Source organism: Accipiter gentilis, chromosome 25 (genome assembly GCF_929443795.1).
Source record: "Accipiter gentilis chromosome 25, bAccGen1.1, whole genome shotgun sequence".
Taxonomy (NCBI): domain Eukaryota; kingdom Metazoa; phylum Chordata; class Aves; order Accipitriformes; family Accipitridae; genus Astur; species Astur gentilis.
In genome coordinates, this window is record NC_064904.1 from 4,889,208 (window position 1) to 4,916,481 (window position 27,274).

The window sequence follows — 27,274 nt, forward strand, 5'->3', positions numbered from 1 at the left end:
AGAGAAAACAGAAAAAAGGATGAATAGTTGCTAAGCAGACAAAAAAAAAGAGCTAAACCTTATTTCTGAACCGTATGGTTCATCAATAGTAATTATAACTTATTTTATATCAAGATTGTTAGCTTGTTCCATACACGTGATTAGAAAAAGCATGTGTATTGCTTATTTGTATTGCTTATAACTTTTCCTGTCTTTACTTTAAACTAACTTTTCTGTCACATCTTTACTCAGATCTATGTATATTATATGGCTTGTATGCAAACACACAGGTGAAGTACAAGACAGCAAATGTTTAAGCACTTCATCTGTACTTGAACTCTGTAGGACTACTTATCTACTTATCTCTGTTACTTATATTCATAGAAGTACTATAGGTTTGAGGCTTAAACTGTAAGTTCTGAGACAAGGTTTTACACATATTACCTCAACCGTATCTGGGAACAAAACCCTAAATAAATAAATAAACAAAAAATAGTAATAGCTTAAATTTTGTTCTGTGCTGCTTCTATACAAAATATGGGTTCAAATCTGTATTAAAATGGAATTTTGGAAGTAGAGCACACCAAGATACACCAACCTCTGTAGCTTATTTATATTTTAAAAATCTAAAATGAGGTGATAGATGTGTAACACATTTTCAGCCCTTACCTTCTTATTGTTTGGTAATGAAAATCAAAATGATGACATTAACATCTCTTTCAAGTCAGCTAACTGATGCTGCAGCACTATGAGTCATCTCTTTAACAATGAGCCGCTTTTTAAAAAAAATATTTTAACGGTGATAAAATGTATGAGGGTGATAGGCCTACAGGTTTTACTCTGTTTACCCATGGAACATAGAGAAAAGCAGTAAAAGTTCAGGATTAATTCTATGAGCTAGAAAGGTGAACTGTGCATTTTTTCAACATCTTGGGTTCTCTGCTGAAACTGCACATGAAGGCAGCGGTTTGAGATATTCACGCTGCTGTAACTGCATTGAACACAGTACTGTATTGTGTAAGCCACTGAATAGCTAACAGAGTGACAGCATTTAGTCATCTGATACCTGATCTAGTCTGTAACCAGAAACTTCTCATATAAGTTCTTCACATGACCTGTGTTAGGACCTAAGCCTAGCAGAGCTCCTAAACTTCTTCCTTGCACTTGCTGCACAGCCATGGTGCTGCTGCCACCAATGGTGATGCTCTGAGGATACCATGATAGACTGTCCACATCAGAAACATCTATATGCTGTGGAATGAGGCTATCCAGGACAGTTTGATAAAGGTCTGTATCCTTTCCCTCAATTTAAAAGTGTGAGGTAATTGGGGATTTCCTTTTCAGAACACAATGCCCATCTTTCTTCTAGGCAGTAGGCACCATTGCAGCCTATGGCTATAGGGTAACTCATTCTCTGCTTTGTCAAAGATTATTCTGGTGGATGAGGACAGTTGCCCAGTGGGATTACATCATATGCTGGTCTTGAATGACTGTTACGAGTTCAGAAATGGAGAGGGCAACTGGGGGCACCAACACACTACTTGCAGAACCTCTCTTCCCATGGTCAGTGTGATTGCCATTTGTCTATAAAACTAGTTCATTCCTGATTCCTACAGATGACTGGAAAATCAGGTCAGTGTAGCAACACTCTCATTTGCTTGGTTGAACCACCACATTGTCCAGGTCTTCCACCCCTCATGTTACTGCCAAGCCGAGGTCCTCAGAGGTTCACATGGCATAGAGTCTTATATTGTCTCTGTATAGGCAGTGGAGGAAGAGCTATGAATGATGTACAGGTCTTCATTTGGGTCCCATCACAAGGGGCTTTGTCTGTTCAGGATTATAACTCACTAATTCTGCAAGTTCTCATTCACAAGTTCAAGGATGGTGAACATTGTCTTTGATGATTTATGGGCTCTGTGATGCAGTCTGCCAAATAAGTGTGTAACGTCTGTGATTTCTAGAGCCTGGGCATCTTCACCAGGGACAAAGCAGCACTCTCTTCTCTATAGGGATTGTGGTCATTGTCAGCCTTAGAGTATATGTCTGATGATGGATATTGCTGTTTATCGCTATTCCTTTTCATCATGCTGCTCTACTCAGTGTTGGTCAGTCAGGCCCTGAGCTCTTGCAGGCAGAGTGCAGATGTGTCTGCAGGAGCCTGGCTGCACCAAACGGACCATCAAGGGCAGTTTCCAGATCATCATGACAACTATAGTTGCCACGTAGTACCACAATTGTCAGGTATGCAGTAATGAAAACTTAGTAGTGCAGCCATAACTTGTCTGAAACTTCACGGAGCCTTTCCAATTGGAATTGATGCTGCAGAACAAAGCTGTCCAGGCATCCTTGATGCAGATTAATGTTTAATATGTGGGCAGCACAGATGCTCCAAGATAAAATAACAGTCCAAGTGCATACCATTTGCCATCACATAGCACAGTTGCTAACAGTACTTTAGCTACACTTACTCCTGGAAGTTGCAGTGAGGTATTCTTGCAGAGCCTGCAATTGATTCACCTGGTTATCCAAACAGCACTGCTTAAGCCAGGAGTTCCATCAGGGAAATGATGCTCGGTCCTTTTGAGCTGTTCACAGTACTTCTTGGTCTAAGCTGAAGGAAGCAATAGGACAACGGAAGTCAGTATCTCTCCATCAGAGGTATTTGTGGAGGCAAAGATGTTTGCTCTTGATAGTGTTTGGAGAGGTACAATTCATTGGAGGTTCCCCAGACACAGCCTACTGAGACACCCACATTTCAAGGACACTTATCTTTGTGTAAATACATAGGCTGCAATCATTCCTTTAGTGAGCATACCTGAGGAGAATTGCTTGGTGAGGAGCAATGGATGCAGTGACTTAACATCTGCTGGCAGACATGTGAACCCAAAAGAAATGGCATAATCCTGGGGGTAGCCTGAATGACCTGATGGCAGGAGCATGGCACTTCTGAGGGGAGCATGGTACTATTTTTATGGTGCATAGGGAGCAGAACATTGCTCACCTGCTTACCTCCAGATGGAAATCCTTGGGAGGAACAGGCACCCCATCAGCCCTTTGACCATGCATGATATGACTGGGTGTAACCTAGGCAGTGACATACTTTTCTTATCAAAATAAGCACCTGTGGCTGCTGCCTTGCAATCAAAGCAGTACAAGTCACTGTACTTTGTCCTATGGACTTCCACTTTCATTCTGCATAAGTAAGACTGGGAAGAAAAATTTACCTTACTTTAGCAATTTTTATTCAGCCAATACTCATCACCTTGGCTCCCGTGTGCAGTACTCTGCTAGCTGGCCAGTGCTGCTTCAGAGGGCAGGGGAGAGGCTGGCATTGGTGGCCTGCAGGCAAGGTCCTCCTGCATCCTTGGGCTGTCTCAGTGCCAGAAGAGGCCAAGGCAGAGAACTGGTGGCTGGACCCAGCCCAGAGAATTGTGGAGCAGTTTTAAAGATCTTCTGTAGCTCAGTGTAAATTGGGAAACTATATTTAAATACCACCCTCATGTTTTTTTTCCAGTTTCTTGAATAAGCACTTCTTGTCATCATATACGAAAACCACCTCTGGTAGATCATTTGCTGTCTCTTCTTACAGCAGCTGGTGAGTATTCCTGTCAGCAAAGTCAATGGCATGAAAGTGGCATTTTTAAATCTCAATAAAGGTCCTTGTCTCCTCTTAGGTGTGTACCGTATCTTGCCAAAGGTGCATGTAAATGAGGTGGCTGTTCCAAAGCTTCTTGGTCATGTGTTTTTGTAAGATGATGGGGCAGGATACGCAGGTATTAGGATATGACCCAAGGAGTTGGAAGGGTGCATGAAGTCACGAGGCCTCATCCTTTGCAGGATAAAAAAGCCTAAACAGCTCAGATCTTGCATAGATTGTGCCCATGCAAGGGCAGGGCCCTGCTGTGAATTATTGACTAGTCTCTGCCCATATTTCTCCATCTGAGAAACAATTTATTCTGTACCAGAGCAGTGTAAAATATTACAAATGCAGTGGTGGAAGTTCAGGGAGCCTGTGCAAGACATGTCACACTAACACGCAGCACTGTCTGAAGTGGCTGCTTTGGAACTGGCAATTGCTTTCTGTTATTTGTTCTTAATATACTGGAAAGACTAAACGTTGTGTGTCTTTTTTTTTTTTTTTTTGCAAGTAAACAAGATTGCATCAAAAATACATTGATACTATCATCAGTTTCTCATCCTGACACAATCTGCAGGATCTTGAGTATAGGCTAGCTGCTTTAAGCAGCAGAGTGAACACAAGTGGAAACTAATTTAAATTTCTATTTGCAGCCCTCATCTAAAGGGGCATAAACTGTAAAGGCAAATACCCTGTATTTCACATGTAAAGTTAAATCTTAATTCGCTGGATGAGCTGCTGTCTGAAAATACACAAAGCACTTCCTCTTTGGTATGATACACAAAGCACTTTTGTGCTTTGAAGTGATTCATAGCAGATGGGGAGAAAAAGGATAATTAATTGATTCTTCAAATAAAATATCACAAGTATAACTGAGAGGCCTGGCTGGAAAATCAAATGGAGTAAATTTTCTGTGCTTTTCACAGAAGTCTCATGGCAGAACTTCAAATCAGCTTCATCATTAAGCAGCAAGTAATTTTAAACCATGCTTACGTTAACAAACCTCTGTAACCATATTCACTCTAGGGCAAGGCATAGTATACAAAGGGTTTGTTAGATTATAATTAGTTTAGATTACTTTCCATTATGTATCAGCAAAGGCAGCCCGTGGGCTGGCTCATGTTTCAAGTTACCCAGCTGTTCCTGTTAGTGCAGCAGTAGCTTTGGGTAAGCTATCTGCGTGACAGTATCTAAAAAAACCTGCCCAGCAGTGTTAAGTGGCGACTCCTGCACTTTTTTGGCCAATGAACCTGTACATGCCACCACCCATTCTTATTATCAAACTTTAAACTGGAAATAGGGCAAAAGTGATATAAACAATGCAAGAGTATTTCTTAAGAGTCTTTGGGTTCCTTGCAAGTAAGTCTCTAGATTACACTTTGAAAAGTCACTGCATTAAACCATATTCTTATTAATGTATCAGTACCACTGGAGAAACAGACCTGTAATCTGTGACATCAGAAACTGTTATTAACTACTTTGCAGTCTTCAAACCAACTTGTTTGTCACCCTTATCAGCAGTACTTTTTACAGGCTGTTTATTCTCAGGTGATCCATTTTTAAAACCACAAATATGATATGTTTTTAGTTTTATTTCATTAATTTACTTGACACATGTAAAGGCAAAGCAGTCACACTGACAATTCTGAAGGATGTGTTAATCCTTTTGTGTTATTATATATTTTTTTGATTCATTTTCATCTGGTGTGGTTTAGCACAGCGGTATGGACACACCCACGGCATCTCAAAGTGTAATCTTTCTGACACTTTAATGACATTTTTCCATTTTCTTGGGTAATGAATAATTTACAATGTGGGCCTGTAAAGAATCTATGCTCATATTTAAATATCTGTGAAATTTACAGATTTGCTTTTTCATTTTGAAAGTTCTAAGGTAATAGAAAATATTTCACTTACTGCACTTCCTTCTTTTTCTCTAAAGAGATTATGCTCTGCAGATTGTAAAAATGCATTATAAACTATAGTTCAATCAACAATTTAATGTAAAGATACATAACTTTGCAAGGCTAGTTGGTGGTTCTGCTGTCAGAAATTAAGGAGGAAATAATTAGAAAAACTATACTTAATCCAAGCCTATCTGTAATATTAAAGGGGGATATATGTATCTCTCTACATGTAGGTATAGATACTGAGGTTCAGAGGAGTCTGCATCTTACAAGTCTAGGAAACCATTTGTGCATTTGTTACGTTTTATGATTTCTGAAGTTAGATTATTTTGTCTCAGACTCAGAACAGGAAAAGCTTATTTAGGGTTGAAAATTGAGAGAGAGTTTAAGGTGCAACTGAGAGATACAGAAAGTACATAAATTGAAAAGAGCTGGTGAGAGGAGAAAAGGCATCCAAACTGCCGTATTGGCAGAGGATGCAGTCAGACAAACTAAGGAAGCAAGCCCTACGAAGATCAGTCCAACTTGGAGTTATGGAGATAGAGGTCTGAGCTCAGGGAAGAAAAAGGCAAAGACAGAGGCACACTGTAGACAAAAGAAACAGGGAGGTAACAAGTAGCCTGGGACACGCAAACAATAGGGTGGTGCAAAGAGGCTACTCTGTCCATTGTACAAGTCATCTGAAAGACAAGGCAACCTCTTTATTAAATCTTGTCTGGAACTGCGTTTTTCTTGCTTCATTTTGGGTTGCAGATTATTTGTCAAAGGTGGATGGTATTGGTCACTTTTTCCAAGCATTACTGTTGAATATTTAACTCCTACGTTGATATACAGTAACTAACTTTGTTAGCAGACAAGGATTAAAGATAGAAACTAGTGAATCTCTAAGTGATATGACAGGCAAGGGTATGGCTCTTGAGAGCAGCAGGGTTTTTTAACAGGGTAAAGTAACATTCCTCTCAACACACCTTTTTCCTAGCATGAGCTGCAGGATTCAGGGGAAATAGAGCATATTCTTTACAGTCAGTTATAAAGATGAGGCTTAGAACCAGTCCCATTCCAATCACCTTAGCAAAGATCAGCACCTCATTGCACACAGTCACCCGTACTCAACCAGTGTGCTAAGAAAAGCATGTAGAAATGGTTAATGACTCAGAGCTTCACATGGCAACAATTGATCACAATTTCTGAATAAATGAAAATATTCACCCTCCAAATCTGGCCTTCCTGAAAATTGTTGTTGTCTAGGTAATGAGATATTTTGCAAATCAGCTGGGCCGAGTTAATCAGGTAGTATGTATCTGCTTAACTTTACTGGAATGGTACCATACAGATATATACTAAATGCAGATGTTACCTAACAATTTTATGTTACTTATTAAAACCAGACCCAAGATCCATTTAGAACTTTTACCAAAGCTGGTACTTATCTGTACTTCCTAACTGTTTTCCTGAATATATCTATCTTTTTAATATAATGTCATTTCAATACAGTATTGTTTCTGAGAAGTTGATTCATTATTCTGAACTACTGATAGGGCATATGCCATACCGCCACCATTGTCTGATCACACACCTGCTTACATCATTCTTATAGATCATTCTTGTACATTACCATCTCTTTCCAGCTTTGAGGTTTCATCATCCTTGTCAAGATCTGGAAGTGCAGCTCAAGGTATGGCAGTGCCCATAAATCACTAGTGGGTAAGTGCCATCTTAATGTGTCAGGCAGCAATGTATTTTAATATTTATTCATTTAAGTTGAGTATGTAAAACTCAAAATACACATGAAATACTGTGGATATTCATGTAAACCTTTAAAAAGAAAAGTGTTTATTGTGCTTCTAATGTGGAACCAAATGTTTAAGAAAAGGTTCTTCAGGAGTGATCTTGACACTTCAGCGCTACAAACCTTTACAATATTGGGGTTTGGTATTTTACGTCAGGGAGCCTGATATGAGCAAAATAAATTAGAACAAGTGTTTTTTCAGACTGGGTGCTTTAAGTATGAAGTTTGTCGTTACACAGCCAGTAAATTACCTGATTTTCAAATGCTGGTTACCCAGGACTATATCTAGTCTGCTTTAGAGGTTCATTCCACTAAAGACAATCCAGACTGGCAAGCCAGATCTTAGGGTCCCTTAGTGAGGGGACACCACATAGGATGCCTTCAGGCACAACAGCCGTCTCATAAGCTCTGTCAGCATCTTCTCTTAAGGGCTTTTTAACACTTATCCTACACCCTGTCTTTATCTGTATCACGATCCAACATACCACCATGAGATAACTGATACTTACCATTACCTGAAACTATCTCAGAACAAAATGAAAGGAGTTGAAAAACCTCTGCCACGGAACAGATCCTGATAACTGATTAACAGCTGTACCAGACCATTTAGTTAGAGTGCTACTGGAGGGCCCCATGAAGCCAAGCTGTACATTTTATTAGGCATCCTGATGGGACAAAGTCAAAAAGATGCTGGGAGACCCGAGTTATCTTCGTGCTTCTCCCCATCATTCCAAACAGGCCATGGTCATGATGGTTCTAATGATTTCCCAGGAGGTCCTAGAGAGGTTTGGGGAATCTAAACCTGCCAATGCTCCCTAGCATAGGGAAATAACATACTGCATAGAAACTAGCTATTCCTGAGGAAGTCAAATAGCAAAAACTTGGTTTTACTATGAGCATCTAACAGTTTTTAATCATCTCTCCAAATTTAGCAACTAATAAAGAAAAACAGCAGTATAATCTATTACTGATATTGTATAGCAAATACAGCAGTCTAAGTTATAACTCAGAATGTTAATCCTATTGGATTTTCACTATAATTTTATAAAATCACCACAGGAACTTTAGTGATAGCAAATGGTCATAAGGTGAGTTTTATCTCTCACCTGAAAGAGATGAATCAGAGTGCTTTTATACAAAGTTAATGTTCAAATTATTCACTTCCTAACCAGTCATCAGCAATATATGTTGCTTTGCAGCTAGGGGCTAGGTTCACAGATAGGAACTACAAGCCCAAGCATTTCTGTAAGGTACTTAGAGCCAACATTTCAGTGATACTCACAGTCCTGTAGCTCGTTAGCCACTTGCTGTCATATGAACCTAAAACTTTTAGAGCCCTAAATGTTTATTGATAAAATCTCATAGGTACTTCCATTTCTGCTATTGTGCACATACTTTATGAGGGGAGAATCAGGCTTGCCCAACATTAGACCAGGGCATTTGTGATAAAAAACCTAGCTGAAGACAGCTTTTGTCCCAGACTAGTTTCCTGAACTTCAGACTGTCTTTCAAATCCAAGTAAGCTAGTAGTTCTTAAGGCCATCAATCATATAGATGATTTAGATGGTTTCAAAGATGCTCAGAAATACAGAAAAACAACCTGAAAGAAACTAATGAACACATCTGGACTTTCTTATTAGGATCACTGTATTTAATTTGAAAGCTCTTGAATAAATAATTCCAAACCGGCATTAGAAATTCTCTTTACAGTAAGAATAGCATCTCTTAAATTGACACTTGTAGGCCTGGATTAGAGCTCAGCTACTTTTCTAAATCCAATTTCTTGTTATCTTTAAAGTGTGTATTTGGAATTGTTCATTATTTTGCAATGAAGACTATTTTTTTTGCAGCATACACAGTGATAATGTAAAAGCAGAAAAGATGAGAAGAGTTAGAAAGTAGTAAATTAGAGTTCATAAAAAAAGTCCAGACTGATTTCTTTTGGCTGGTAAAGTTATATGAAGATTTAAGAATTAAGAATAGATACAAAGCTTACTCTGAATTTCAGTGCCCCCAACTTAATCTCTCAGAATTCTGCAAGCTTTGGGAAACATTTTGGACAGACAACCTGTGATGAGAATATAATTTCCGTCAAACCACATCACTGCTTTTACTTCAAATTAATTAAAGTATGAGTTGCTGAGAGGTACACATTTTCACAATAAAGTGTTTCACTTACATTCCACTCCACTGTGAGAGTGAAACTTTGTACTATCATAGTCATAGTACAAAAACTGTGGACCTTTAACAGAAAAGTTAACTTTTGCTAGAGGGTTGTACCATCTCATGGTACATTAATTTACTGGCATCTTTTAAAAAAAGGCAGCACAGCTTCCATCATACGTATTACTTCTTATGAATGGGATCAAGAATGGCTTCTTCTAAATTAAGGAAAAACTTGGAGGTTGGTAATTTGATTATTTGGAGGATAATTTAGTTTCTTTACTTAAAAGTGACCAAGGTTAAAATCATAAGCAGCCACGTTATTATTTTACCCTGAGCTATCTTTTACTTTTTCCTAATAGTGATGTAATAAATCCTTTTTACTTATTAGGTGGTTTAGGTTGAGGGAGAAACTTTGTGCGAACTTTTACTAGATTGCAGAAAAAAAGCAATAGCCACAGAACTATTCACTTCTACATAATTAATATTTGAAAAGTATAATACATGTGGAATGTATTAAAATGACATTTTCTGAATACAGTTCTCTCTTTACCCCAAGGTTGCATTGCTGATTGTCTAAAAGCATTTTGAACAGAGAAGTCATATTACAGATTATAGCTTGGTAGGTTAATCCATTTGAGCTTTTGCCATTTTAAAGTTACAATGAATTTTGGAAAAGTGAATACTCTAGGAAATGAATATTTATCAGGGAGGAAAGAAATCTGTTTCTTACATTACAGGGCAGCAAAACTTTGCATTTTATCCCAAATGTTAAAGTGCATGTCTCTGGCTAGTTTATTGAAAGATTCAGTTTGCATTTAGTCATAAAATGTCAGTGAAATAACCTTTTGACTTTGATCTGCCTTTGGGTTATAGCTTAGTATTTCCCAGTGATAATAAGTTTGGTGGAGCACGAGGAGGAAACTTAAGCTAAGTTCTCCAGCAAATCAGAATTTAAAATGTCAAAAAAAAAACCCAAATGTGCTTTGTGTTTAAGTTTATAATTATCTTTCTGTTAAGGCTGAAGAGATGTTTTTGACAGGAGGCTTGAAATCTCTCCTTCCCCATGTGCTAAGAAGAATAATTCGATGCAACAGACTGAGTATTAGTAATACTTCTGGAATGGCAGAAGGTAAATAAACCTAACAGCTCAGTGCAAAAGTGACTCCATTTTAGATTCATTGTTATGTGTTTTCTTTTCTTGTTTGTGAAGGAATGCAGGAATATCAAAAGCACTGAAGTAAAACAGAAGAAAATTTTGACTTACGTTCTTAAGTCACTTGGATGGTTTTGAAATCACATTGAAGGACCTGACACTGTGTTCTTAAATTATAAAACTATGTCAGAGAAAACATATCATCCTGCCTGTGTAAAGTGCATGGACTTTGTTTTCAATGTTTGCAGCGCATCCCTCAGCTCCCAGTTATGTCATTGAGAAATTATGGATGTAGAAAATATTTGAAAAGTCTTTAACCAAATCTGTTTTTTTCTTGCATATGTTACTATCACATTAGCAGGATGACATACTAGGTTCTTCACAGAGACCTTGCTTTACTTAGCACATCGGATACACTTGGAAGAATTAGAGATGTATAGTTACAGAAGTAGTTTTCTGCTTCATTTGTTGCAGAAGCAGGAAATTACTGGCTCAGCAAGACCGGGAATTATAAGGGGGAAGGAAAAATTAGTTTTATACTCAGATAACTGAAGGCATTTTTGAAAATTGATTTCTAGCTTGCCTCTCATAGCTGAACTTTTACAGAAGCAGAGAAGTCTGTGTCACTGTTCTGGTCCACTGTAAAATGTAACTTAACATAACTAAAAATACTGTTGCAAGTAGCTTATCAACAAAGCTGTGTGTAGTAGCATTACTATAACATAAGAAAGTTGAGAGTCATTTTATTAAATCTTAGCGAATCTTAAAATTATGGTTTTCTTTTCCATCAGTACCTAAGTTGAAAAATACTAATGGAAAATATGTTACAATGTTAATAATCTGCATTTTACCCCAACTGTATTAAGTGCATGTATTGCTGCAGTAGTTTTAAATGTGTTAGTTTTAACATTTGAAAAAAGTATTGTTTACATACAAAACAAGTTCAGACTTCTAGCCATAAGCATACCGCTCCATTATGCAAAGACTAACAAAAACTAGGGTAATTGGAATTTCTCAGAATCCTTAAAATTGTCTTATGTTGTTGGGTGATATACAAGTGAAATAATTATTTCTTACTGCCCTCGTTGTCATTCACCAAAGAAATTAAAAGCTATTCCTAAACTTCTTTGAATAGGAACATGAGTGTGTGTAAGTAATGCATGTGTTGATTAGCATGTCCAGCTTCACTAGCATTGCTTCTGAATATATTCATAATGATGGATACATAATGCAAGTATATATGTGAGAGGATATGGGAAGGGAAAAATATCTTTTCATATGTAAAGAAAGTAAGGATGGTTATCAGGAGGAATAATAAAGTTGTCAAAGAGTTAAAATGAAGCTTCCTGAGTCTATAGAATTCCTGAAAGTTACCTACAGATTCAGTCTGTCAGCTGTGGCTAGTATTTTAAATTCAGTGTTGTCGAAGTTGAATGCACTGACTAAAACCATAATTTTAAGGATTCATGAATATCACCAGCGAAGTAGAAAGTGCCTGTGGATTTCATATGGATAGCAGGGAATGAAGTTGAGGGGCAACTAAATGTAGTATTTTATTCAGTGGTAAATTTAGTATGTTTATTTAACAAAAATGTATTTCTGTATTTAGCAAGAAGCTGTTTCTGTATTTAGTAACTTTTGCTAGTAATAAAATGAATTTTTGTGCTGAGTACTCCCAAGAGAGCAGTTTGTGGGCACATTCAGTATGCAAATACATGCTTACCTCAGCCTGTGCTTTGCATTTTTCCATGAGGAATAGAATTTTATCTTTTGGTTTTGTTGTTAGCTTTGGTCAAGACTAAGATTTGGCTGATTTTCTACAGCCTTTTAAGGCAGATCATTGATTTCAACTAAATGATTGCCTCTTGAATGACAGACTACCTCAGTATTTAAGGAAGTGAGAGCTTCTATGCAGGCTTTTTACTCACTTGTCTGATATCAGACAGAGTTATAAGTTTTAAAGACAGTATCAGCACAGGAGTTAGAGACTGTTAATTAGCAGTTTTACACACCACAGACTAGTTGGACTCCAAATTTCCTCTCTGTATTTGAACAGCTGGTGTTTACATGCAGGAAAATTAAAATGGCATTGGTAATAACTACTACTGTTCAGAAAATAAATTTTTGCTAGATAAATAAATGTAAGCTTTCTTCATTAACACTCATTGCAAAAATGTTAATGTCTTTAGAAGCTACTACATGGTAGTAGTCAACAACCTTTTAAATCAAAGTTGATTCCAAGTGAAGAAAGTGTAGCAGTTCTGTTCATTTTAGCTTTTTCAATTAGAAATAGTAGAAATGACTGAGATTCAGTGTGACAGGCAAGAGAGTGTGACAGGCCTGAGCAGTAATTAAGTCTCTTAAATTGCAGCCCATAATAAAGTGCCATAGCCAACAAACTCTAAAGAATGGGCTACATAACATCTAGATACCAGGAGTTTACTGTTGGACTGGCAATGATTTATAGCTTGCTATTAAATGAAAAAAAATGGTGAAAGTGTAGTACGCAATAGCCTTTCTTTGGCTCTGTGCTAACGTTTGCAAAGTAAAGTATTTTTCTATAGAATACTAATTTCCCAGTTTAGGTAATAAATTATGTTTATATATAATAAACACTTCTATGAATTTAAAGTAATTATGCTGTCTTCATATTCTAGTACTACCTGTGGCTGCCAACTATTTTAGCTGTGAACAACTTCACATGCAGAGTGCATCTAGCTATGACTTTAAAAACAGTTCAAAAAGTTGTTTATTTACTGAGTTCTGAATCAAAAATTTCCTTCAGGTAATTTTTATAGACAATCTAAAGAAATCTATATGGAAAAGTTATTGTTTCACAGACAAAAAGGTAAATTAACAACCAGTCATTCCTACTTTCCACAGGCTATAAACAGGCCAATGTTGTGATTTTGCACAAATCCCTGGCTGATGACTTTGAGAAGTTTTGCCATGCAAATAATGGACCCCTGCCGCTGCTGTACAGAAGTAAACCAGGTGATTGGAAATGTCCTCCTCTGAGCAGTGATTCTGATATCAGGTAGCTACAGACCAACTCTGCTTGTCAAAGTTCTGCAGTGAATGCTGGTGGAGATTGGAAGGGTTTCAGGGAACAGCCTGCTTACACTGTTGTACATTTTGAACAAGTTTATTTTCTTGGAGTTATACCTTTGAATGAAAACTATGCATGAGTACAACAGCCTGATCATCTTGTCCTTGAGAAGCATGTTATGATAATTGTCAGTATTACAAGTATTTCTCTAATGCAAAAGTGAAATTTTGTGTAATTTCTAAACGTTTTGCAGTCTGACCCAGCAGAATTAAATAATAGGGTTTTACCTTTGGTTTATTTGGTAGAAACACAGGCATGGTGACTGCATGATATTTGTAGAGTCTCTGAAACTTGAAACATGTATTCCTGTAGTAAACATAGAAAGAAAGACTTATTGGGGAGCTGGGTTTTTTGAAGCCCTGAAGCAAGATATATGTAAACAACATTTACCAAAAAAACCTAAAAAATACCAAACTCTAACATGTTCTGTTTTACTGGCTTGTTTTTGTGCAGAATAAGGTGTTCTGGGGTTTTTGCATGTGTTTGTTTTATTGTTACTTAGAAAGAAAAGAAATGGATAAAGTAGGCTGTATCTTGTGGTTTGATACTGGGTTAATGTCAATTCAGACAATTCACCTTGTTTTCAAAACATAAAATAAAGCTGTGATAACTTCTTATTTCACTAGAACTGACTGCCTACAGTACAAAATATATGAGCATGGAGCTTGTACTGGATCACTAAAAAGCCTAAAGGAGTATTCTGAACAACTTAAGGACATGGTAACTTTTTACTTAGGCTGCAGCTTCTCTTTTGAAAAAGCAGTCCAAAATGGTGGCATTCCTATAAGAAACGTTGAACAAAAATGCAATATAAGCATGTATAAGGTAAGTATATGCACACTCACGTAGTCTTTGTCCACATTCACATTATGTACATACATCTATTGCTCAAAATCAGAACTTTTTTTCCTACCTGTATAGTGACTTCCGGCACGTGCTAGTGCCAAGCGCATAGTAATACAGGGTAAAATATTCCCAGCCTCAGTTCAGTGCTTTTCTCAACTTTCTGCAAGACCAATCTGCTTTTTTATTCATTTATAGTGGCAAAGTTTTTCCCTGTGTGCTGTGGCAGCCATTTCATTTGGATTCTGTTCTGGTTTGCCTTCTCTGTTTCAACCAATGACCCATACACTATTCTGACAATGCCTTTATACATGTCCTGCTCTCCATACTAGCTCCAACTTGAAGTAGGAATATTCCTTTTACAAGCCATGACAGTAGCAGTTTCTTCTGTGCATATGACAGCCACATTTTGGATTTTTCCTGTGACAACAGAACCTTTAAACTGCATATTTGCAATTAATCCGGACCTCTGGGACAGAAGATGTTCCCAAAGACTTGAGACATCTACCATAGCACTGAAAATTAAAACTGTGTTCAGAAAGTTTATAGTGCAGATTTTAATGTTGGCAGAAGTTCTAGAATAATTGTGGCTCCAATAGGTAGACCCTTTAATATTAAGAACACTGAAGTACACATCTGCATGCCTTTTTCATTTAGTTCGGATGCTGTTATACTAGAAAGAGATTATTGTTGGTTTTAGTGTTATTGTTTCACAATCTTTTTGCTATACTCCTGGTCAAAATGAAGGCACAACTGTCTCTCATACATGAGTCCTTCTGCCAAGCTTAAAGAAAAAAAATACAACTATGTATCTGCTTATAACATTTCAGAATTAAGAAAATTTCATAGTTTATAGCACATCAATACTATGAAGAACTGTACAGTGTGTTTCTTCAGTGACAGGTACAATTTATATTATAAAGATTGTTAACGAACATTTTCTATACAGCTCTAGCTGTCTACATATCTTGTTTATGTTCATATGCAACTTGGATATCAGACATTTTGTTCTAAAAAGACACACTGCTTTGTTTCTGAATGGAAAATATGCTTCAGCATCAGTGAGGATGATGAATTCCATAGAACCCTTCTGGAGGCACAAAAGTTTTTGCATGCATGGAACTGGCATGCTGCTTCTGTAGAAGTGGGTACTGCCAGCAGCAGGAGTTCCTGACCCTTGCATGTTACAGAGCACTGTAGTTCCCCTGAATTCAAAAACAGAGGGTGGACTCAGACCAAGTAGATTTGTTGCCATGTGATACTTTTTATTAGCTTTTTCCCTTTCTGTATAGGGAGCACACCATTGTTTTATGACAATATTCAGAATATACTGAGTTCACCACACTGTATACTGCATGTACTGAAGAAGAAATGCATAATGTTGAAAATTTTGGTGATCTACATGAAGAAGTTCAAGGATGGAATGTGTCACTCCAGCACTGCTGGATCCTACAAAAAAAAAAAAGTTATGGGATGCTAAGAAAATTTTTTTTTTAAAGAATTTAAAATGAATGTTAGTATGCAGCCTTTCTAAATTCAAGTACAGCACAAAGTTTGAGACTTATTTCTTCTAATACTTCAGCAGTATTACTCAATATTCCTGCTAACACCTTGGATTCTTTTAAACTGCCAGACAGCCGTGCCTTGCTACAGTGTTTCTACTTTTCGCTGCAACTTAGTAGTCACAATGAGACCTATTCCTGAAAGCAAGTTGGAAGCAGCAGTGCTAGCAACATCTGAATTAAAAGAAGCCCATGGAGCACCAATTCACATGGGTGACCCTGGTCAGTGCTTTTCATTTTTCACTCTCCATGCACTTTACTATGTATCAAAGTAAACGTGGGAACCATGGCAAGTGGCAGGACTGAAATACCTGCACCAGTAAATTTATTATGTTTTAATCCTTTTTAACGATCACAAACCTGAAAGGGGGGGGGAGAGAAAAAAAAAGGAAAGAAAAAAGTAGGTTTTGCATAAGCTGAACACAGAGATTTCTTTGATAAAAGATAGCTGTCTGATATAGATAAGTTATATGGCAGGGGTGGTTTTGGTAAAAATGTGTAATCACATTTTTCTAAAATGGGTGCAGTTTCATTTCTATGTGAATACTTTCTTGCTGTCAGAGATTCCAGTGACAGGGTAGCAATGACTGACAGCATGGGGAGAAGTATGTTGATGCATTTTGTGTCTTAGTGGATGACTGTGAAGTAAATACTGCATTATTTTAAAAAATACTGAAATAGGATACATTGAGCACAACACTCAAGACAAAATAAATAGAAATATGACAAGAATTTATTTTTTTTTAATCAGCTCAAACAAGTATAATCCTATTCTTTGCAAGGGAAAACTGAAAAGAAATGATAAAACAGGAGGCAGTTTGGAAAAGGAACTAAACCAAACAAACACATGTAAGATAAAGATAGATCACAATTAAAAAAAAAATAATCCCCTCTGCTGACAGAAATTTGTCAATCAGTAGACTCATGTGCTGCATACACAGAAGGATCCATTGCAGAGCATGGAAGGAGGTGTCATTGCTTAACAGTACACCCCAGTAATACATTTGGTCTGAGTGCTTAAATCTGAGGAACTAGTAATAAGTCATTACTTTGAGTAGAGCAACAAGATGATTGGGCAAGTAAGGGTCTCCACTATTTATTTATTTTTAACAGAAAAGAGTAAATGATTATATATATAGATTATATTAATTAATTTCAGAAAAGACAGCGGTATATTAAAGCATCTGAAGAATTTTAAACCAAGGGAAGATAGCAAGTGGTTAGAATGACCCAGAATATTACAAGTAGGTGTTAGAATAAAGGAAGAGACAATTTAGTGAAAGCTGGGTAAGACTGAGATGTAGCTATCTAACCCAGAGAGGTAAAAGCCGTTGCTTGTTTCTCTAGCTAAAGAATATAGGAAGCTAAAGCAGTAGAAAATGTATTCTAGAAAGAACCCATTTTGCATTGCAGTCATTTGTTCTTGTTTGCCAGTGTAATGAATATAATTATTCTGTTGGTAAAGAAGATTTATAATATCATGGAAGCTCAGCATACATGTCTAGCTTTATTTCTGCAACAAAATAAAAGTGAATACATTTTTACTGATGTCATCAAGTACCAAACTGGAAAACAAGTCAGCTCAGGATCTGGGGACATGCACTCAAAGGCAAACTAAATATGCCACTTCAGTGGGATTTGCCACTGTTGCAATCCTAGCTCAGTATCATTGAATGATGTTTGGGGTCCGTCCCCCCCCTCTCCCCCCAGCTTTGCAGTATTACTGTTTGATTGACATCTCTCATAATTTCAGTTTTGATCAATTCCAGGTCTGCTGGGAATACCAGATCTTTCCAAACCAGACTATGGAGATCCAGTTCACCTTCACCCTGGTGATATTCCAGTGTTTTGGGCCTGTGGAGTAACAGGAGTAGAAGCAGTCATCAACTGCAGTATGTGCTATGTTTGGAGACTCTTTTTAAATTAGCCTTTAATCTCTTTTTCTTCCTTTTTTTTTTTTTTTTTTTTTTTTTTTTTTTTAACATCGACCGAGTTGGCTGTTTAGCAGGCTTGATTTTAGGGTGAGCTAAAAAACACCCTGACCAAACAACAAAAAAACCTTTGGCAGGACTATTTTCCATTGCAAAATACACGTCTGCCTTAACTTAAAGGAAGTTCTTACTGAAATTTCATCACTTGCATTTGAGTATTTTAAAGGCAGAAATCTAAAGCTCTGGCAGCATCCAAACATCTTTTTAAAGCATTATTAAAAATTAGAAGTTTAAAGGCATTCATTTTTAAGCTTCTTCCTTTTAAATAATATTTTGTATTACATTGCAGTAAAACAATAGTAAAGGGGAAAAAGGGGACAAAAAAAAGGCAGCCAGAAATCTTTCCAAAATGTTGTCAAGGGCTAGCAAATTGATTGACCTGGAAAAGAGTTCATAATTGTCTCATGAAGAATTTTAAGCTTTTAGATTTTGTTCTAAAACGAAGTAAATGTGACACACTTTACATAAATGAAGGTTTGTCCTCTGCACAGAGCTGTCCTGCACTTTATCCAGTCATTTATAATAGGCATGAGCACAAAGGGCAAGAAAATGCAGTTAAACCATAGTGACAGTATTATATACAGCTGTAAATCACTAGAGTGGAATGAAATCTCATATTTTAGTTCTTACTGAAAAAGAAGCTCAGTAATCATAGGCAGTATAATTGGGAGAGCCTTGGGAGGCCATCTGCTTCATCCTTCTCTCCTTGCAGGATCTGCTACATCCTTGTGGTTCCTTACAGATGTTTATCTAAACTGCTCTCAACACCTGCTGCAAATATGTTCAGCACCAGGAGCAGAGAATTCTTTTTCTTTCTCACAAACAATCCATTTTCTCCAGTCCCAAATCCAAGCTGAAAATCCTGCTCTTCCCTGTGTTCTCCAGCAGTTCTGTTCGTCTTCCTCACACATCTTTGTTGCAGGGAAAGGAGAGAGAAAATCTGCCAGCCCCTCTACAATCTGTTGCCCAAAGCAGCTGTCTGTCCTGCCTTTGCCTGGAACTGGCTTTTACTTTTATTTATTTCTTCATTTTCTGTATTAAAACCAGTTGTCATTAAAGCATTCCAGGAATTTTTTGGCAGTTTATATCCTCCTGTGCTCCTTTCTCATCCAGGCAGTTAAAATTCTGCCATACCACCAGTACCTATACTTTAAATTAATCTGCTAGCTTCTTACAAAAAATACTGTCTACTCACCTGGTTTGGTGAGATATATTAAACCTCAACAACCATGTTCCCCAGCTGCTTTTAAATTAACTAGCCATAGATTCCCAAGAGATCTAGTACAGACCAAGCACATATGTACTTGTTAAAGAAATATCTCCTTCCTTTTCACCATCCTTTCAAAGTAAGATTTTGCTTGTTTAAGTATACCAGTTGTGATTTATCCAACAACATACCAATTTTGCCAAATCAAGTATAATCTAGATCAAGACTTCTGGAATTAGTGTAAAGACAGCAAATATTTTCAGCTTAGGGAGCTACTATACTGCCAGGTGTAAATAAGTATTGTTCACCAGGGTTTTAGATGCCACTCAGATTCCCTTTGCCAAGGCTTACTAGTCACCTTTTGTCATTATTCCTTGCCAGCTTACAGGTCTCCTAGCTAGGTTAGTAAGACACTGCACAGAGATGCTAGTCCCCGTTTTCTTAATCCTATAAAGGATTACTCCTAGCCAGCAGGCAGTAGTTGACATAGTATTGTCCTATCACTGTTACAAGGATATTCAAAGGTAGAAGAGAGACACTATAGCTTCCAGCAATGCTCTAGAACCTAGAAAATTAACTTATTCTTATGGAAACAATATCACCAACACACTGTGCAAACATTAACTTGTTCTTATGTCAATGTCCTAGTTTCTTCATGCATGTTAAACCCAGTTTTCAGACTTGCCAGTTCCTGACAGACTTCCTTGGAGGGTACCAGTGTTCAGCTCCTAAGTTGCCTCAAGTTTATACCAAAGAGGATATTGTAGAAAAACCTGATCTCTACTACCCACGTGAGCTTTTTTTAAAAGTGAAAACATTTTCAGATGTATATGCATACATTTCTTTCTCAAAGTGTATTAATTGCTGCAGTGTAACTTAAAATATCACCTATTTTTATGATATAAGTGTCATCAGGCAGGGACTCTGTGTTGTTAAATAGCTTTTTGTGATTTTATCATTCTGATGTTTCAATATATTGCAATAACAACATGTTTAATTGAAGTTTTTTCACCTATTTTAGGAGCTCCATTAGCTTTTACTCATTCTCCTGGCTGCATGTTCATTACTGATCTAAAGAACGACAACGTCACAGTCAGATCCTCAAGAGAAGTCCCACAAGTCCACTGCATTTCTCAAGATCCTCTGCATTATAGTATTGTGTCAGCAGAAGCAGCCCAAAGGATAAAGACTCTAGAGACTCTAATTGGAATAGATCCAGGTAAAAACAAAAACTCTCTTATATTAGTGGCTTTGTTCTGAGATAGAGATGACCTATCCTGCTTTTTTTAGATATTCATAAAGTTCAAGAACACAGTAAGATTCTAAAGGCAATTTTAAGACTTTAAAAATTCTTTGTGGAATACAGTGAGTTAATACAATGAGGTCTTACATTTTCTGTTACCGTACTTAATGTCAGAGTCTGGCCAAAACTATTCAACCTTATGGGTAATGGAATATCTGATCTCAATGACTATAAACTCTCAAAGTACACAGAAGCATCAATGTTTACAGCAGACTGGAGAGTCCACAGGGAATAAGAACTGTTACTGAATAAAACTGAAATTGGTATGTAAAGTACAGGACACTTCAGCATGCTGGTATAACAGCTACATGGGTATTCACTGTTGAGTAAATAGCAAGTTTCTTTACATATATTCATGACTACTGTGCTTCTACCAGAAAATTCTAGTAGTTGCACATGCTTTTCAAACATCCCTCTCTGATGGGTGGAATTAGATCAAGCTCTGCTGACATGTTCATCACTGAGGTGTTGTGTGACGGACCAAAGTGACCTGATCACCACAAAAGGTTGAAAGGTAGGGCTGCATGTGTGCACAAGGAAGATGAGAGGGAAATAAAGGCAAACTGAGTAGCGCAACCATTCCCAAAATACATACTGAGTTAGTCCCCTCTGTCTGCTGTAAATTCTGATCTCAGTTTCCCATAAATTTTCTGAAATCCTCTGTAGGCAGTAGTGGAAAACAGCTTACGCCCAGCTCTCCCAAGCTCCACGTTTGGGCTGTGTGCATATGTTTGAGTCTGTTTATTTTTACTCACAAGGCCTCTCCTTTTCCCACTCTCTGGAGTTCAGCTTGGCGCAATGCCATGCTCTGCAGAAATGCAGGACCTAACTTAAGAGTTAGCTCATTTTATTGCTAAAGGAGAGTACAGTACTTTATCTCAGTTAATATACCCCACTTCTCAGAGACTAATATTCCCTGCTTCAGTTACTTCAGTTTTGTTCAGAACTTTTTTTGTGTCCACTATCTGTCTATTGCCCATATGTTATTCTGGAGGAACAGAGGGAGAAATGGCAAAGGGGATATTGAGGACAAAAAGGGGAAAGTGCCGGGGGGCGGGGGGGATGGGAAGGTGAGAAAGATGAAGATTTGAGGAGGGTAGAAAACAATAGTGAAGACTTACCTCTCGCTATCAGCCCATGAATATCAGCACATCATGCTGGTATTTGTGATTTTCAGGAGTGCTAGTAAATCGAAAGGACTGCGCTGTGAACTTGCGTTTCTGAGTGCCAGGGAAGGGAGAGGGGATAGGAAGTGTCTGAACAATGAAAGACATAGATAACACAGTGTTGCCTCTTAGGGACTGACCCATGAGAAGAGACATCTGTTAACATTCACCCATTTCTCAAGGTCAGATAACATGCTTCTCTGCTATGTGAAATGTTACAAGATCTTTTAGCAGTCACCTGGATACCACTGTATTAATTGAGTTTATAAAGTCCCCTGGTAACTTACAACGTCTCTGAAACCTCACTTCAGCGGTTAATCATCTCATTAAGTGGAATTTATTTGGGAATTAACTCTTCCCTAAGCAGATAGGGTTAAATAGAGAAAAAGGACCCGCTTACTCATCTGAAGTCTGCATCAAAACTTCTGTAAAATCTGGGATGCTTGAGTTGCAATCTAGCTTCGGTAGCTGGACATGGTCTAGCATGACTGTCGCCACAGATCGGAGGAAAGCAGAGGGCAAAAGGAAAGGAAACAATATGCAATAAGCTCTCAGAAAAAGCTATTTACACTAATACCTACAAATGCTAGGTAGACTAATTTTCAGAATCCAGTTAACTGAAATTCTAAACCTGGAAGCACAGCCCATTATCTTCATTACTCATATCCTACACCTTCCTAGGTTTCCTGAGGAAATTACCCCAATTCCTGCCTTGACCAGAGGTTTTTTGGTTTCTTTTTTTTTTTTTTAACCCATTTTATGTGATTAAAATATGCAGGTTCACCCACACAGAAACTTCAAAAGGAGAACAAATATATTGAAGTGCACTGCTCTCTCTAAAAACACTTTTATAGGAGACAGGGGTATAATTCATCTACGCTGCCAAGATGAGCTGCTGAAGGCTTGCCTGTCCATCTCCCATGCTCGGTCGGTGCTGATAACAACTGGATTTCCTACCCACTTCACTTACGAGCCACCGGAAGAGAATGATGGGCCCCCGGGAGCCCTCGCTATTGCAGCTATGTTGCAGGCCTTGGAGAAAGAGGTTGCCATAGTAACAGATCAGAGAGCCATGAATCTGAATAAAAAGATTATTGAAGAGGCTGTTCAACTAGGTAAGACACAGCTTTTCAGAAAGAAACACAGCTTTTCAGTTTTTAGCTTGCCAATTTGAGCCAAGGTTTGCTTCAGTTAATCTCAGTGTCACTTAGTACAAGATTATTTTTTTTTTCCAGAGAATGAACTAGAGTTCGTCCTCTAAGCTCTGATCAGCGTTGCTACAATGACATTTTGTTCAACCTAGCTGGCATCAAGTTAATGCTTACGTTTCTGGGTTCTGATTCTGGATTAGCTGTTTGTGATGAATTCTGGATGTCTGTTCTTATTCTTGTAGACCTGTTTTCTATCTCAAGGTCCCATTTGCTAGCACTAACATCCGAAAGAGTTTAATTTAAAGTAAGGATGCAGAGAGCTTATCAGGAACTGTGTGAAGGCCTTGAGTCCTTACTATTCTAACTGTTCTGTTTAGGTTTTGGTGGGTTTTTTTAAGTTACTAAAAAACACATTAAAAAAAAAAAGGTACATAGTATCTGAATTGTATTTTGTTTTCCTATAGGAATCCTGAAGAGACCTGTCCCTCTATTGAGTTATCAAAGGGAAAATGCTAATTCAGCTTTGATGTTTTTGTGTGAGAATGGGAATCCTGGAAGACCTAGGTATGTGTATTCAGTTTTTGAGAATGGGTCACACCTCTACTGTGTAAAGATATAATAAAAATAATTACCATGATCTAAGAAGGCATAATGGTTACAAGTAAAATCCTTAAAACGTAGAAGGAACAGAACAAACTTCTAAGCCAAACATTGGTATTGGAGCAGACATAGAATACAGAATTCCATGTTATTCTGCAATTATGCGTTTCTGGAGTACAAAAAAAAAGAAATTATAATTCATATATCAATAGTTCTTTTCCTTCAAAAAAATTTCTAAAAGCTTTTCAGCTCTTATTCCATAGATACAGGTACATACACACACATACTATATTATTTTACCAGTTTTTAAATCAGTGAGAAAATCAGGAAGGGGAAATATTATGTCGGAGTCAGTGGAAGAGCTAGGAAAAGCGTTGTGGAATGTGTTCACTTTCTAGAGCTCTGGCTGAAGTCTGACAACTGGGGAATCTGATCTGATTTAATAAAATATCATGTGTTTGTAATAGTGTGAAAGTGATCATGCTATTGTCTTTAGGCAGCCAAAGCAAAAACTATAGATGTATGCATGCACTTCTCAATATTGAGTTGAGCTGTTTGCATATGCATTTTTGAGTATACACTATTGGGCAAAAATTCAAATTTATACAAAGTGTGTGATTAGGGTTAATGCACTGGATAATTTGCTAAGTAGCTGTGTGCACATTTCATTACTTAACAGGCAACTTACATTTCCTTTAAGTAGGCATACATTGCTTATTTTTATTGATCTTTCCTTGTAAAGCATTTTAATGTAGTTGCCTTCAGTTTGTTCTCTTTAATAAAAAGATCTTTCACTATGGTATTGCTTTCATCAACTTTCTCAATTCCCCTTTCTTTCCACAGCTTAGTGTATGCTATAATTATATGCATGATACTGTCTCCATTTTCTATGTATTGTTTTAAAAATGTGTTTTATAGCTATGCATAATATAATTTAATTACAGCCAGTTTCTATTTCAGTTGAACCCACAGGCCCAAAAAGCTAAAGTGTTTCTTTAAAGTAGACAACTAACCAGTTTAAGGTCTCTGTAGTTATTGTAGATACCCATCCACAAGAACATTAAGTAATTCAGCAGAATTAGTAACCTCTTGACAGTAAAATTGGAGAAACAGAAGCAAAATAACTTAAATCTAACATACAGGGGCAGAACTGAATACTAAAATTCTGCTTAAAACCCAGGACATCTGCAGTACATCTGTCTACTTTCATAACCAGCAAAATAGCCATAGACTTAAAGAAAAAAAAAATAATCCAAAGACCCAAACCAAAAAACTCCCTAACTAGAAACAAATGAACATTTGCCAAACAATATACTTTAAGCAGAGACTATATTTACACTGACAACGATTTAGAAGATCATTAATTTGCCATTTTTTGTATTCTTTGAAAACATACATAGAGACTAATGTCTTAGAAGATATGTTTTTTAACATGAAACAGAGTAAGGCCAGATGGCTGACCCAAAGGATTGCTGGTTAGGAGGATTTCAGGAACTTCTCCATTTCTTGGTGGCAAAGATGGTTTGAGGGAGTTGTACTAAAACTATAAAGAAACTAGACTAACCTTTAAAAATAAACCATAGAGAACTACATTCAGAAATAACAAAACAGTATCCAAGTTTTACCTTGAATCCTAAGTGGTCAAAAAGTAGAACCAAGCACAACAGGAAAAGCAGCCAACAGAAGAGTTTGTTATGTGAGAATTGCAGCTTTAACTACTCTCCTCTGTTTTTTCACTCATCTCTAACCAGATTTGATCACCTGATAGCAATAGAGCGTGCTGGGATGGCTGCTGATGGCAATTATTACAATGCCAGGAAAGTTAACATTAAACATCTAGTGGATCCCATAGATGAACTATTTTTAGCTGCACAAACCATTCCAGGAATCACAACAACAGGTATGTGTGAGTTTGTGTTATATTCTCAGAAGCAAGAGAAGCACAGAACAGGAACTCTGACTGGAAGCGACGGGAGCAGGAGGCAGGTGCTGAATAACTGCTTGCAGGCTACAGCTGTTTGTTGTGGTTGAGTTTAAAGACTGTTGCTGGAGAAAAGTTAGAGGTTTCTATTGAAGGGTTCCCACAACCAAAAAAAAAAAAAAAGTTGATTTCAAAGTTATTTAAGGACAAAAAAGCAAGCCCAGATGTGCCTATTATCTATACATCAATGTGCATACACATGCTTCTCTAAAAGTAGTTTTTGACACTGACTTTATTCTTTATTTTACATGTGAAAGGCAGCATAGAAAACAAATGACTACTGAATGGAAACATTACATATTAAAATATTATAGTTATTTTTATGATTGTTATACCTTAACACCTGTGTTAAAACAGCAGTCTGGATAGAATCTTAGTTTGTGTTGCCTTTTAGCCGTACATTCTCTTGAGCAGGGATTGCATATTTGCATCTATTATAATAGTGCCTTCTCTAACAAAATATACATGTACAATAATAACCTTTAAAGGAGTACATTGTCCTTCCTGTCAAAACTACATTAGGATTGACTAATATGTCTAATGAGAGTGCTGTCGTCAACACAGTGCTCCTCTCTTTTGTTGATAGACCTTTTTTTCCTGAAAACTGACTTGTACCAGATATATAAAAATTGTTGTACAACTTCCTTGTACAATCAAATGGTTTGTGCTACACTATGTGGCCCAAAACACATTTAGAAGATATGTAATCTATATAAATATTCAAACCAAAATTAGAAATAAGGGTCATAAAATTAGAAGTAAGTGTCCGTGCCAGGCTGATTTCAGTCACGTCAGAACATGTCTGCTGATCTGGCTTTTTTTCTTCTTGTAGTACTGTGGACTCACTCCTAAGTATTACCAAAAGCACTGGGACTTTGACTTCTCATTAGTGATGTTTCTCAAATGTTTCCATGGAATTTAGAGAGCTCCTGCAGACATAATGTGTAGTCTGATTTCCCTTTATTGGAATCATTTAAAAGTTGTATAGCAGAAGAGTTCACTGGTATTTTTTGTATTATCTTAAAACTTGTAATATGTTTTACTTAGATTTAATTCAAATTCTTGTCCTATTCCTAAGGAGTAACATTCAACATTCAAAAAGTAGCACTCTAGATGGCACTCTGTTGGCAATCTTAGCAGAGAAGCTGAAGTTTGAATAACGGTAGAAAAAGCTCTCTGTCATAAGGATGTTTAGCAAAATGCCTCAGAGGCTTATCTGCTGCAGTTAATTTCAATTACTTTGTCCCTGATTTTAGACTGTTGATACAAGGACTTGGTCTCTCCAGCTACTTATGTAACATCACATCCTGATTCCTTTAATAAAAATACCCCCATTTCTTAAAATATCTCCCAGGGCAGCTCAAAGTATATTGTTGATTTGGTGGATTTTGGCACGTTCTGCAGAGTGGGAATTTGAATCTGTTCAGCAGAATTTAGTTTGTTTTAAACATTCTCTAAATATTCAAATATACTATGAAATGTTGTTAATTAAAAGTACCATGAGCTTGTGAATAAGAAGAAAAGAAGCAGTTATCCAGATTCACTGCGTCCCTTTGCTATGAATTTTCTCTAAGGAGATGTCTGCATAGAAAATGATTTAACAGGTCATAGGCTTCAAAAGACAATGAAGTTATCTGCTCTGATCTCCCATGGAATTTGAGCACATGGATATTCTACGCTGGAGAGCTAATTGAGTATCTATAGAAAAACAATGTAATTTTTTTCTT

The 27,274-nt window shown here is 37.1% G+C and overlaps 1 protein-coding gene across 11 annotated transcripts in view; it reads left to right on the forward strand.

Annotated features, from left to right (window-relative positions):
- Positions 1-27,274, forward strand: part of DGLUCY (D-glutamate cyclase) — a 47,677-nt gene that overhangs the window by 9,874 nt on the left and 10,529 nt on the right. For 4 of the 11 annotated variants that reach the window (XR_007509577.1, XM_049828492.1, XM_049828501.1 and 1 more), the window contains 10 exons: positions 7,155-7,201; positions 10,499-10,610; positions 13,518-13,671; positions 14,370-14,568; positions 16,220-16,370; positions 17,918-18,040; positions 20,368-20,565; positions 22,670-22,930; positions 23,431-23,530; positions 25,318-25,466. Coding sequence is in view for 10 of the 11 variants with exons in the window: in XM_049828492.1 (XP_049684449.1) it covers positions 7,155-7,201; positions 10,499-10,610; positions 13,518-13,671; positions 14,370-14,568; positions 16,220-16,370; positions 17,918-18,040; positions 20,368-20,565; positions 22,670-22,930; positions 23,431-23,530; positions 25,318-25,466 (1,494 nt within the window). In the remaining variant the exon portion in view is untranslated. Of the gene's footprint in view, positions 1-1,244; positions 1,267-3,496; positions 3,578-7,154; positions 7,231-10,037; positions 10,101-10,498; positions 10,611-13,517; positions 13,672-14,369; positions 14,569-16,219; positions 16,371-17,917; positions 18,041-20,367; positions 20,566-22,669; positions 22,931-23,430; positions 23,531-25,317; positions 25,467-27,274 lie in introns of those variants that run through there. The other 7 variants (XM_049828493.1, XM_049828495.1, XM_049828497.1 and 4 more) reach the window with 6 other exon arrangements.